Source organism: Parasteatoda tepidariorum, chromosome 1 (assembly GCF_982258835.1).
Source record: "Parasteatoda tepidariorum strain Cologne lab strain chromosome 1, Ptep-v5.0, whole genome shotgun sequence".
Classification (NCBI taxonomy): Eukaryota; Metazoa; Arthropoda; class Arachnida; order Araneae; family Theridiidae; genus Parasteatoda; species Parasteatoda tepidariorum.
In genome coordinates this window covers 45,299,473-45,314,618 of record NC_141755.1, presented here as the reverse complement: position 1 = coordinate 45,314,618, position 15,146 = coordinate 45,299,473, and the positions used below count along the sequence as shown (strand labels likewise).

At 28.5% G+C, this 15,146-nt stretch overlaps 1 protein-coding gene across 4 annotated transcripts in view; it reads left to right on the top strand.

The window, feature by feature from the left end:
• Positions 1 to 15,146, top strand: part of LOC107436706 (uncharacterized) — a 97,509-nt gene that overhangs the window by 64,595 nt on the left and 17,768 nt on the right. For all 4 annotated transcript variants that reach the window (XM_087162566.1, XM_016048506.5, XM_016048505.5 and 1 more), the window contains 6 exons: positions 5,056 to 5,120; positions 8,880 to 8,994; positions 9,963 to 10,165; positions 10,942 to 11,017; positions 13,073 to 13,126; positions 13,228 to 13,306. In XM_087162566.1, the coding sequence (XP_087018692.1) occupies positions 5,056 to 5,120; positions 8,880 to 8,994; positions 9,963 to 10,165; positions 10,942 to 11,017; positions 13,073 to 13,126; positions 13,228 to 13,306 (592 nt within the window). The remainder of the gene's footprint in view (positions 1 to 5,055; positions 5,121 to 8,879; positions 8,995 to 9,962; positions 10,166 to 10,941; positions 11,018 to 13,072; positions 13,127 to 13,227; positions 13,307 to 15,146) is intronic.

Below are 15,146 nucleotides of genomic sequence, written 5' to 3'. Positions count from 1 at the left end.
TCTTAATTATTTTCCATTTTTTCTCTATATTTTTAACTTATTTTATGAGTTCTATATGCTTGCAGCTTATGCGCAGTAAATGAAACTTATTAATATATATTGCTATGTAAATATTTAACAATATGTATTAATAAGTTTTATTTTTTATAGTCCTAATGATTTTCTTTGTTCTTTATTAGTTTGGATTAAACATAGGCTCAAAAATGTTCAAATGTGATTCGTTATGTTTGTGATCAGTAATTTCATTTCAATTATAATATTTATTCCAGTACTATTTATTTTACTTAATTGTAAATAACTATCTAAATAATTTCTTTCTTGTTTTACCTACAGGAACTAACTATTAACTAAAAAAATATCTTCAACTCCGACTATTTAAAGAATAAAAATTTAAAAACGAATTATTGCCCAGCTTTATTGACGTTTTAACATTTAATGAATTCTGTTGTCCTAATATTAAATAGAAAAAGCACTGGAGGAAAAAAAATAATTGCTAATCTTTTATAATATTATTTTATATAATATTATTTTATATAATATATCAATCAACAATAGCCTCTCATAGTGTTAATCTTATGTTAAAGTACTGATCTTAACACAAAAAATTATGAAGTGTATAATTTTAATACCTTTTATTTTTAAAAAAATCGTTAGTTGAAAAAGTATTATTTGTTTATGATTAATTTATCACAACACAATACGCAACAAATTGGACAAGTTCCTAGATTAAATTTGGAATCAATGGCTAGAATTGGTCGTTATAAATAAAGAATTTTATTTATTTATTTATTTTATTTTTTTTTTTTAAACTTTTTTCTAGGCTGGTTTTTTCGTGTTCCCCCTCCCCTTTACTCTGGTTACAATGAATAAACTGATATTATTTAGTCTATAAAAGGAAGAAAAAATATGCAGTAAAACAATTCAAAAGTACAATATCCTTCTTAAATTTTAGAATTTTATGAAAATCTTAAAAATATGCTGAATGAAAACGCGTGGTGTTTTCATACAGTACATTAAATTTCAACTCTCTTATAACATTTTTTGGAACTACAGAGCTGCACACGCAATATATTATTATTTGCCACAGGTTTAACAAATAATCAGTCTCGTATTCTCCAATATAAGTCTCGAATCGAAAACAAATTTTAAAATTTTTTATTCCAACGTACTTCTCTTAGATTTTTCTATACATCTTATCAATTGCTATTCTTTTCGTCAATAATTTAATAATTGTTATACTTATCGTGATTGCTATACGCTCGTAATTGTTATACTTTTCGGGCAGCAAAGCAAAATGCACTGTAATTCATTATTTAAAGTTTTAAAAAAAAAAATTTCATGAATGAAACCTATTAAAAGTGCAATATTTTTTAAACAAGTATGAATTTTCAAACTATTAAAAAAATTAATTTGATGTCATAAGAAACCTAAGAACGTCGTCCTTTTAGTACACCAAATTTTAACTCTGTAGCTGCATTTTTCTGAGCTGTGAAGCAGTCCTAAAAGCATTTATTTCTAAGGGATAAACGATTATAATTGTCTGACGAATTACCTAATGTTAAATTTTTTAATTCCATCCTCTTCCTCCAAATAATTTTAAAAAAACTTTACAAGCTTAAAAAAATAAAGAAAAAATAGGGATCATGTTATAAATACATTTACCTTAAAAATGTGCTACATTAAAAGTGAATTTTCATGTAGAAATACAATGAGTACTTTTGTATTTTTACATAGAAAATTCTAATTTATTGGCTGATTTACCTGTAATAAAATCGAAGACTACAAAGAAAAATTTATGTTTTTTCACGTAGTTAAAATAATATAAACAAATATTTATGCTAGTAAAGATGTACGTACTCATAGTAAGGAAATATTATTATTATGTTCTGTTTTATAACGTTGTGTTCGCTATTTAACTCTTGAGTTTACAAAGGCAAACGTTGTAGTAGCCAATTATATTGATTAACCATTTCCTTCAAAGCTTTTGTTAACTGTCTCCTCCGACTTTCTTTGCAATAACTACCTATCATCATTTGGAAAGGAAAGGTGTAAAGATAACCAGAGTGTTTCTTTTGGCTGATCACCAAAGTTTATGCGTCATTGCTCTTAATGGGAACAGAACAGTTGGTTTCCATTCATCCTTTTCCAAATTCGTGTTTAAAACGTTTATAAGAACCCAATTTTATGTCTTTCGCCACCAAATACTCCTTCACTGTTATCTTAACAATATGGATGTCTTTTTTGAAAAAGCACCAGAAATAAAATATTAATTCTTTCGGCCTCCGACTTCGAATTAAAGCAGTTAATGATTAAATTTATTAAATAGAAAAACAATTTAAAGTTGCCGAAACTGCCTCAAAAATCGACAACGTTTATGTAATTTTAATGCTTTGTTTGTTTATTTTTTTGCTTTGTTTTTGAAAATATAATATTTCTTAACCATATCGTTACGGAATATTAATATAATATCCTATATGATTGCCACATTTATTATTTAACTTCATTTTTTTAATGTTTGGCTTACGCATTCAATGTTTAATGTAAATCTGAACTGTTCTCAAGATGGAAATAAATGTAGAAAAAATTAAATATTTTAAGAAATTGAAAAAAATCAACTAAAAAAACTTCTTGACCAAAACACTGTTTTGAAGTAATTGTGTTTAAAAATATTTGCGTGGAGAAAGTATCATCGACAATGTCAGCCTTTATTTTTAAAAGGTACCCCAAGATAAAATTGAGTCAACTTGCCTTATATACTTGTGAATTAGAATTGTATTATTGTACTGGTAGTTACACTACATTACGCCCCCACCAGTTTATCTGGAATAAAATTCGATGGATGAATAATTTCCACTAATTGATTCATTGCTGTTTTCATGAGAGGCCGGGATATCTGTATTAAGGTCACCGGATTTTTTTTTATTGCTTATGGTGAGAACTATATTAAGATTACGATTATGTGCTTGGCCGCTCCTGTTATGCTATTAGCCGTCGACAGGCTTCGTTGTGTGTGATCGAAATGGAAAAGTAACAGCTCGATTCATCTATCAATGTCGCAAATAGCAAGTCAACTGTTCAATGTGGACCATCGATCGAAGTTCACTTATTATAGTCGAAGTGGATGTTACGTCGAGGTTGGCGTGTTCAAATCACGTTCGGGTCACCAATGTGGGGAAAGTGTTATTAGCAATGTCATCCTTCATCTATCAAAAAGTACCCTATGATGGAATCGAGTTAACTTGGCTTATATACTAGTGAATTGAAATCGTATTATCGTACTGATATTTACACTACAATTAGTATTTTCTGGCGTCATATATATTTTATTCTTACTTTTATAATAAAATAGAATAATAGTTTAATTGTTCTTTAAATAATAAAGAAAATTTAATAAAAATGATTTGACTGCTTATGACCTACAAATCCGCATATTAGAATAGTTTATATGGATGGTTGAAATTTTAAAAAAACTTCGGTGTATCCTTCCGCTTATGTTAATCTTACGAGCCGATGTGTGAACAGGCTTGATATTCTAAGATGTTGTTGTTGTTGTTGTTCATTTACGTCGCACTAGAGCTGCACAATGGGCTATTGGCGACGGTCTGGGAAACATCCCTGAGGATGATCCGAAGACATACCATCACAATTTTGATTCTCTGCAGAGGGGATGGCACCCCCGCTTCGGTAGCCCGACGACCTGCACGCGAATGATATTCTAAGAAGTTTTATTATTGTGATTTTTAATCATATTTACCCGAAATTTAACTATTCGTAAGTTTTCTCTAATTTAAAAATTCTAACAGGTCGTGAGCCGAAAACAAGTTTACGAAAATTAATATCACAATATAAAGTGTAAAGGTAGTTTTGAGTGTTATCCCTTATTTGGCTATAATTGTATGAAATATAGTCGCTTGTTATTTTTTGGGTAGCATCCATAGCATGCTTGGGTTGCGAGGTTTTCCGAATATATTTGTTATTTGTTTCATTGAAAGTTAAATTAAAAGAACGCGTAATTATTGTGAACACTACATGTGTAATTCCATGGCGTGTTTTTTCAAGCTTATACGAAAAAAATAGTCGGAAGTTGTAACCTGGAAATCTTACTGTGAATTTTAACCCCCTAACGCTACCAGTCCCGCAGTGGACTGATCGTTAAGACACGGTTCCCAACAGATCACCGAAGTCAAGCATCACTGGCTGCGGTCAGTGTGCGGGTGGGTGACCACTTGGATCAGCCTGCGTGGGAACCGAGGGTGTGCGCTGTGCGGTATTGGTCCTCGTTAAACTGTTCTACCGTAAAGCGCTCGACTTCGAGTGCAGGTCGTCGGGCTACCGAAGCGGGGGTGCCATCCCCTCTGCAGAGGATCAAAATTGTGATGGCATGTCTTCGGATCATTCTCAAGGATGTTTTCCAGACCGTCGCCAATAGCCCATTGCGCAGCTCTATTGCGACGTAAATGAACAGCAACAACAACAGCCTAGCGCTATTTGTGCTTAGCTTTATATTGTTAACGATCCCTACTTAACGCTGAAGTCCAGGACTAACTATATTACGTCACAAAATACAAGTCTATGATTGATCTTAAATTATTATGGTTCTAGGATCGTACAAAAATAGGTAGCCGGAAGCTTTTATACTTCCAATTGGTATAAATTTTTTGTAGTAAACACTTTTTTGGTTTTTTTTTTTTATGCGCAATAATGAATCTTATGTATTTAGCTCTATTTTATTCACAAAATATTGTAAAATCTTATTTGAATGTTTAGGCACACAATATGTGAATTCTTGAAAATCTCGTTTAATATATTTAGAGAGTTATAATGCCTTATTTTTATTTAATTCAGCAGGTTTAGTGTTTTTAGTTGTATATTTTTTTGCTAGAAATTTTTGAAGATAAATCTAAAGTGCAGGGTAACTATATATATAAATTAAAATATTGAGAAAATATGTATATATATTCTTGTGAATTTGTGTCTTGTTAAATTCTTAGACTAGCTTAGAAATTACTTTTAAAATGCTGTGTTTCTTTACTTTATATTTTGTTCGTTTTGTAGATAAAAGATACGAAAGTAATGATGGATTCAGAAGCCATTCACCTTTGAATAGTAAAATCTATAAGGTAACTATTTTATTATTATATGTAACTTTAAATACATATTTATTTAATAATCCTATCTAATTTATATTATATATTTATAAATATTCATTATATGTAACATTCCCATGTAATTCGTGTATACATTTATTTATTTTCACTTTGCATTTTTACAAAAAAGTAACTTTCAAGTTTAGTTGCTGTGAAATAAAAAGCTTTTGAAAGATAAAGAAAAGTAAATTTTTCAAATTCTTTTAATTATACTTTAATTTGCAGTAGTTCTTTTTTAAATTTGAACTTTTTGTTACTAAATTTGTTTCTTAAATTGAAAAGAACTCCTATTTCCGCCCTACTTGTTATGTAGTTAAATTTAAAATTTTTGATGCTTTAATATACTCTATTAGTCTCTGTAAAATATAATATGGTGAAAATGATTTTATTTTTTGAAAAAATATTCAATTAAATATTCTATTTTGTAAATACTATTTCTGCGCAGGTTAAGGCCCCTTGATTAATTTACCTTACAGCTGCAGAACATACTAAGTTTCTATGCAGTATTTGCTGCTCTAAGTTTTCTGCATTAATTAACTTTTATATTGTGGGTATTTTTTATTTAAAACTTAGAAATTGTAAAATTATTGTTAAATATTAAAGAATTGAAAGGTTTACTTTTTCAAACTTTAAAAACAGCTTTAATTTGTATCCCAATAAATATTTGTTGGTTTTAGGAACTTAACATATAAGCTTAACATAATAATATTTTTAATTATTTCTTAAAGTTAAATGAACTTATGTTAAACTATTAAACTGAAAAAAGATAATGTTCTGTTACTTATTTATTGATAACCATCAGAAATATTGTGCAAGAGTTTTAAATTATCCTTATTTACTATTAATTTTTTTAACAACAACAAATTAGACTTCTTTTTTTATTCAAGCTAAAATTAATTTTTGCATGTTCAAATCTGATGTTAGTAATACTAAGGCTATTTGTTGCAAAATGCATTACATTGCCTAGACTAAGTCAATTCAAAAGTTTTACTGTTCCACAGTATAAATTTATTGATGTAAATCATCTTATTATTTAGCTTAGTTGAATTCTTGCTTAAGTCATTAATTTTAATTGAATATAAATATTTATTCTATATATATATATATATATATATATATATATATATATATATATATATATATATATATATATATATATATATATATATATATATACACACACATTTGGTTTAAAAATAAATAATAAATGATGTATTTTTATTAATTTGTACATAAGATATCCTTTTAAAATTATATAAATAATTTAATTGAGAAAAGGTGAAAATATTTTTTAAATGTTTGATTTTACGTAAATTTAATCATACAGTTTGGCAATCTCCTTTATGAAAACTGCATCAAACTCAGTAATTTTGACTGTTTTTGTATTAGTATTTTTGTGACAACTAGCTCTGATCTTTCTTCACATTTTTTGTTCCTGAACTAAAGCATCAATTTTGTACTTAATTCATTTAAATGTAATTTTTTTTAAACTAAATTACTCCTCCTTGCATATTTAATTATTATTTAATATTGAAAAGCTTTTCATTTGATCCTTTATTCATCCTACTCTTAAATCTCTAAGAGACCTCACCCTTTTGGATATTAATGTCAAATTTTGGATTTTCTATTGCTTCTTTTGTTCTGAACTACTTTCAAATTCTGATAATCATATTAGGCGTGACAGGCAAAGAATGTTCAAATGGCTAGCTTCCATAGGCGTAATGAAAACCGTTTTCTCGCAGGTTACTACTATCCTCTGAGTATAACAGAAAAAGCAACATATAGGTCACAGAAACAGAGACGCTTCTTAAAATGGATTTACACTCACCTCACCCCCAAGCACTGCTATGGTTGGGAGAATAAGAAATGTTTTCTCTTTTTATTTATGTTTGGTCTGTTGTTGCATTTTCGAACCACTTATTAATCGAACTGTATTATTAAGATATTTCTTTAAGAATTTATTTATATCAATGTCGTATCATCTCTATCTACCAGTCCGTTTTGATATAAAATGAAAGAATAAAATGTATGTTTGCATGAGGTAATGCACATGACCGATAAACTGTTCTGGTGACATAAATCATGACTCTCAATTTGCTTATTTTGCAACCGTCGTTGAACAGCTGACCCAATTTTGGGTTTACGACTACTAATGGTCAACTCTGTTGGCTTGTAGTTTTGAACTGACCCAGACAACAAACTCCTGTATCAGTTCCCCCAGAGGTCTGATTTGTTATAGGACATGGAGGACTTAACTCTTCGGCTGGCGGGGATCAAACCCATGACCTCTTACATGGGCCCAATGCCCTACCAACCAGGCTATCCCGGCTCCCTCAATTTGCATTTTTTTTTAACTATCGTTGAACAGCCAACCCAATTTTATGGGTTTATGACTATTAATGTTCCACTCCGTAGCCTTGTAATTTTGAATCCAATCTAGAAGACTAGGGAACTCCTGGATCGAATATTAGCAGAAATTTGCCTTCCTGGAGGACTTTTTGATGGAGGTAACCCACATTTGCGCTACATGAAGAGGAAGACCGCAAGAACCTCCCATGGTTAGCCTGACGGCAAGGGGACTCTAACCCATGATCCGTCTACCACTGAGGATATTTCACATCAGCACTGTGGTTGGTGCCTGCCGGATGCGGAATTCGTATCGACTGGAATTCGAACCCGGTTCATCTCATTGGATGGCCAATGCTCTATCCCCTGAGCAATCGTGGCTCTCAATTTACTTATTAGTACCTACTGTTGATCTTATTACATATGATGCTCAGTTAAATCTGAGTTTGTTACTCTCCCTTAAGTAATTTTTCTGGTATAGCATACCATACCAAGGAATTCTTCCTGCTTGTTACATATTAATAACTGGACTTTTTCTCCTTTATATATTCATTGCTCAAGACCTTCTTCTGAAGATTCTTCTAGGATAACCTTTTTTCTTTTTTTTTCTTGACACGGACTACCAATCTCTTATCTCAAACACTCTAAAGTCTGATACCACAGCGTTGAGACATCATTGTTTTGGCCTTTTTCTTTTTTAACTAGTGTAAAGCTTTAATACAAAAAATTTCTTCACTGGAGTTTTTCGTCCATTCTGATGTTTATGAGCAGCCCAGTTTATTAACTTATTTTTAATTCGCTTGATGATATCAGACTCTTATAACAGCTCTGAACATTTCTGTGTTAAAATGTCTTTGCCATTTTCTTTCACACCGCTAAGAATGCTTCTGGAAACCTTTCTTTTTAAAAGTGTTATTTTATATTCTCCAGTTTTAATTGAATAACTTAATGCCATTGAAAAGTCAATGCCATTTAGATTTAAATAAATGAGTAATATCATCTCTTGATTTTTTTCAAAAATTTAGCAAAATAAAATTATTTAAATGATTCTTTATAAAGATAATTTAATAGTGTAAATATAGATTTTAAAATACATTTTTGTTTCTGTATCATTACCATTCAGACAAAAATTTTAGCATTAAAATCAATTTTCTCTGATTTAACAAATATTTTATATATATTTATAAATCTACAACCAGACAAATGTGTAATCCTTCTGATTATGCTGATTGTATAATTGTATTCTAATAATTATGTGAGAAAATAATTTTAAAAAATTTATAGTTTTCCATATCTTAGAATTTGATTAATGGACATTATAGAACAACATATTTTTTATTTTTCAATATTTATTGGGTGTCCTAAAATGTTTCTTGTTATTTTAAGGCTGATAGTAATGGTTTTAGTCCAGATGAAAGAATGAAGAGTCCTTCCTTAGTGAATGGAAAAAATGACAATTACCATAATGGTTCTGCAGAACCTTCAAATACCATTATTACCCGTAAGTGATCTTTATGGGATGATTTCTTTGATCTTTTTTTTATTAAGTAATTGCATGTATTCAAAAACATTATATGTAATAATTTTTCTGTATTTTTTAGAGAAAATAAAAATTTATTTTTAAATTTCTCAAATTTATTTGGCGATTTGACGAAAGGCAATGAATTCTAAGCTATTGAAATCTGTTTTTTTTTTTGCACTAAAAATGGTGGATACAAATGTAATATTATAATGTAATATAAAAACAACAAATATGATCTAGAATTAACACATTTAGTCAAAAAAAAATAATGAATGTGTATCTAATATAAACAGTAGAAAAATTATTTCAATCTTACAAAAAAGAAATCTTTCAGATCATCAGATTTGTTCCTTTTTTTAAAAAAAGAAAAAAAAGTGCTAAGACTAATTTTATAACTTTTATTGTTTTTCATTATTTAAGTTAAGAATGCAAAAACTTTATTAAAGATGAGTCTCATACCCAAGTATTTTGGCATGTTGACTGCAATTTGATAGAAACATTATTGTTTTAGGCAATGATTACAAAAGTGTGCCCAGTTGTATTAGTTCTTTATCATACTTTCTTAGTATTATTCTCTACTATTATTATGATGTAATTAACATTATTCCTAATTAAGGGCTTAATACTATAAGTGGGAATCTTTTATTATGTAAAGTAATCCTGTGATTTTATATTATTATGTAGCATTTTATGAAAAATGTGTGTAACTTAATCATTTTGCAATTATTAAACTGTAAATTTACTTATCTTTGTCACAAAGACTAAAGTGAGAATAGTCGAACTTATAACCCTCATAACGCATCTAACTCTCATACAATTGCACACTTGGTTCAGTATTTAACATAAATAATTTTGCTGTAAGTAAAAATATCTAGTTTTAAACTTAGTGATAGTTATGTCTTTTTACATCAAAGCTTAGATATATTTTGTTGTTTCTTTTATCTTAGATGAACCACCTCCTCCTGGTGCTGTTTTAATCGATAAGAGAACAACTATAGATGGAGATAAAGTGCATACAGATAAGTACTATGCTCTTCCCGTAAAGGAAGTTTTGAAAGAAACAACATCGACAACTAGATTCATTCCAGCTCCACCCAAGTATGAAGGTATCGGTCCGACTGAAGACGGTATTCCAATTGCACCTAGAAATGTACGTTTTTTTGTTTGAAGGGAATATTTTGGATAAAATTACTTTTAAATTTTAAATATTTATTCTTTTTTTAAATATTAAATATGTGTAAAAAATTAGTTTGGATTCTTGATTTCAGCCAATTTACTTAGTTATTTAAAAAAAAAAAAAAAACAATCTTTAGCTTTGATGCTTGATGGCAGCCTATTTAATTAATTTTACATTCTAAATTATTTTTTTCTGTGAATTATCTATTTATTCCATATATTTCTTAAAAAATATCACTATTGTATGCATGATTAACCTTTTTAAGAATTTGGTATCTAACTAAGGTTTGGAACATCTTTTAATTTTTCAGCGGCATTTAAATTTGAATTAGTAACTCCTGAACATATTAAACTTTTGCGAACAATGAAAGTTATAGTTGTAAGAAAAGCAAGAGATTTTTAAAAAATATTGTTTGTGTAAATTTTTTTAACATTTCATATAATTGTGTGGAGTTATGTAGTTAATTAATTTTGTTTCCATTGTTATTACTTGAGTTATTTCTAAATGATTTTCTTTTTGTTGCTCATCTCATATTTATTTAAATTAAGCATTTGTGTTTTGTCTGGTGAAATGATGTAGACTAATGTATTTAGGAAGTACTTTCAGTTTTTTCTAAATGCATCCAGACATGTAAATAAATATTTTCTTAAATAATAATATATTTTGTAAAACTACTTTATTTTAAAGATTTAATTTAATAATAACTATTTAAAAATAAATGAAACTCAACTTGTTTACTACTTTTTTAGAGTGTAAAGAAAGAAAATATGCACAACTGGTACAAGACTATGTATAAATCTTTGCATAAAGCAGATAGTTCCAATGGTATGTTATACATTTGTACAGAACTTTACAGAATTTCTTCCACTATACACTTGTTTTCAATTATCTTGTTAAAATTGATGAAAATGTTTCTTACTATATATAAAAATCTAATGATGGTGTCACAGTTTTCCATTGTTGTCTGTGCATTTTTATTAGCTGGAAAATCATTTATTAGGATTCAGTTTTCCCTCATTCATTTCCATATTGTTCTGTTCATCATCAGCATAATATTGATAAAAGTTGTAAAGGTATTGTTTTCTATAAAAAAAAATTTAGATCCCTAATTAACTGTTATTTTCCTGTACTGCTATTATTATGATTTTAATTCAAGAGTTTAAAGCTAAGAGAATTGTTTTTTTTTTATTATTATAATGTAATTCTGCTCTACATTTTAAGATAAAATAATTTAGTAAGGTGGTCTAATCTTATTAACAGTTCTACAATTATTACTTTTGTGCAAGCTCAGGGGATAGAGCATTTGCCATCCAATAAGGTGAACCGGGCTCGAATCTCAGCAATAGCTGTTCAGTACAATTCCCGCATCTGGGTTGTACTGACTGCAATGCTGACGTAAAATATAGGTACTCAGTGCTGGACGGATCATGGATTAGAGTACCCTTGCTGTCAGTCTATCCGTGAGAGGTTCCCGTTGTCTTCCTCTCCATGTAACGCAAATGCGGGTTAGTTCTATCAAAAAGTCCTTCACGGAGGCAAATTTCTCCAGGTACTTGACCCAGGAGATCCCTTATCTTCCTGGATTGGGTTCAGAATTACAAGGCTACAGAGTGGAACATTAGTAGCCGTAAATCCAAAAATTGGGTCAGCTGTTCAACAAGGGTTATTAAATATACTGTTATAAATTACAGTTAAAGATATCTGTTAAATGATTTAGAACTTAATGATCAGCTTCATGCACAATGTAAAGATATCTGTTAAATGATTTAGAACTTAATGATCAGCTTCATGCACAATGAGTTACAAACAAAAATAATATTTAATATATCCTTCAGTTTGGTAAGCGAAAATATTAAATAACGATTGTGAACTCGTCAAATTTACTTGAACAATACAATGTTACAAATGATATTTTAAAAATTAATTACTTAGAAAATTACTTCTGTTCACCAATAGATCTAAATAGGTAAGCGAACAGGTGACTTAGCCCACTAGTGATTGAAAAAAAAGATTTACACATGTGTTGTATCAAAAAGCAATTGAAATAAAAATAAATTGAACATTTGTGAGTTTTTATTATGGTATTTCAAATAAAAATGGAAAAAGCTTGAAATACTTATTTAAGAAAATGAACACAGCTCAAAAAGCCTTTTTTAAGAAAATAGTAAAAAGAATGGCTGCTGTAAGATAACAAATCAGTAAACAGTCGATTTCAATATATTTAATAACAATTATAATGTTTTACCTGTTTACTGCTTCACTCTAAGTCCATAAATGATGACACACAGTTTTATCAATATTTTTCCTTCCCTTTATCCCAAAATGTCCTTTTTCACCATACTCCACTGTTGTTAATCAATGTTACGTAAACATATACTAGCAACTCAGAAAGAGACCACTATGTTATCGATCATATTTCATATTACATTTTTGAACTATTTTTTAATAGCATTTGTGACAATTATGTCCTTATATTTGTTTTATTAAGCCTTGCAATCCTATAATGAAGAGAGATATGTATCCAAAATAGGATGGAGAGCCAAAAAGTGTCTTGTGAGGCAGGACAGTTCCAAACATTCACACAAAATGCAGTTTTAGTATAGATGTGTCGATAGAGTCAGTAGCCTAAAACATATTAGTCCAAGGGAAGCATGATGTAGAAATTGCCTTCATTAAAGAAGAAATAGATTTGTTATTACCTTGGGTCCACCAAAGGGAAACCTACTGTTCCCCATAATAAATTATGTGTGTATTTATTTTGACGAATTTTTTTTTTTGGACTAAAGATTATAATTTAAAACACTGTTAATTCAATTTATTTGCATCATAACTATTTTTATTTATAATTATATTATGATAAAAGAATTCATTTTTTCATAGATCCACAGGAGTACATTATTGGATACAGTTCTGAACCTGAATCTAATAAAAAAGGTATAATACACCTTAGACTTAGTTTATTTTATATATTTAAACTTCCTAATTTTATATATTTAAACTTCCTAATTATATTAAAATATAAATTTTATTTTTAGATAAAATTATGAGAAAGAAATCATCCACTCTTGACAACCGTTCCAGTAACAATAATGATTCCAAGTTCAACAACAATAAGTAAGCATTATATCTTAAAAATTAAAACTTTTTAGATATATTGATAGTTGTAAGTATGTGTATGTTATTTAATAGGGACTTTAATATTTATTTCCAATGAAATTAAATTAATGATTTGTTAAAATGTTTTTCCGGTTGTGCATTTCTGAAATAGTTTTCTCATCATTAAACTTTGAAATATTTTGCAATAAAAAATCTTCCTCTCTTATACTGTATTGAAAGGAATATTTTGTGTATGATGAATTTTTAATTTTTGAATATAGATGAACTTAAAACATGTCATAATTGTAATCTTTAAAATTACAGCAAATGTTCGTGATTAATATACTTTTTTTAAGATCTTTGATATTATTAATTCTATTATTTTAATTTATATAAATAAATATTTGTGACATTTTAATATACTATAACTATAAGCTTATATTAATATTTCTTAATTTTTCTTTTTTGAAGAAACTCTCTTAATATGTATTTAACATGGTGTGTAGCATTTTTGAAAAGTGCTTATTTTCATTTTTTAAAAGCCTTTAAAGGTGCTTTTTTCATTGGGGTATTTTAAAAAGGCCTTAATTCCAAAATTAAGATTTTTTTCTTTACCATGTCGATTTTCACCACATATTGTGGCAAAAGCAAGGTTTTCATATTGTTCTATTCAACGCTTTCACGATTCCTTCAACCACAATCTATTTCGCAGACCGTTGATCCTAAGCACATGAAAGCAGTAATCATTTTAGATGTTTTATGAAATGTTTGTGAGTCTGCATGTGCGTTGGATGAGCTGGGTTCGTTGAGATTCTAGCACTCTCGTGTGCAACTCTGCTGTATTTTGTAAGATATTCTCAATTTCATACTTTATTTTCCACCCTCTGATACTGAACCGAAAAATCTTTCCATCGTTTTATGGTGGCTAATATAATCAATAAAAAAGTTCTTTGTCAGAAACTAGTTATTTTATCATAATCATGTAAAGTCTTTGAAAATTGTGTCGAATTTTGTTAGCATATATATAGCGCTTGAAAGTATTTTTTGAGTGCTTAAAAGGTGCTTATTTTTTGTTGAAATATTTGACTATGCACCCTGTTTAATCGTATCTAATATGAAGGACTACATTATGGGCAGTACCTGAACATAAAAATAAACAATTATATATGTTTTTGTTTTTTCGAAAATAAAAATAATTGAAAATTTTGAATTGCACATATAAGTTTTAGACACTCAAAATCTAAATCAATGTAGTTTTTACTGCCTTTTTTGTGATTATCCTTAGAAATTTCCAAAGTTTTAAAACTCAACATTTTTGTCAACTCTCAATATTCTATATATTTTCTCATAATTGCAATGAATTGAATTTCAAATTCTAGTAATCACTTTTAAAGCTCTTTATTTGTGTGCATTTTATTGTTAATCTAAGTGACTTTTAGTTTGTGTTTTTGGCAGTTATTGTCGAATTTCCATGTGTTTTTCAAAATCATGATGCTTTTATTTCAATATTATAAATTAATTCCCATTAATTAGCATTTATATTCCTTAATGAAATATTTATTTTTATTTTCATTCATAAACATACAGTTAATTTATTTCAATATTTACTTTTCTGTTACATGATGTGGTACGAAAACGGTAACTTTTTCCCAACCTTTATATTTTTTTTCCTGTAAATCTATTTTTTAATTAAAGAGATTGATTTTTTTTTAGGAATATCAGTTTGGTATTCTTAAGGACTTGAATGAATATTTAAAAGAATTCAATGCAAATATATTACTAAGTTAACTGATAAAAGGAATTGTGCCTAAAATACCAATGTTTATATTGTATATATTCATTCAGAAAGGTTGTGCAC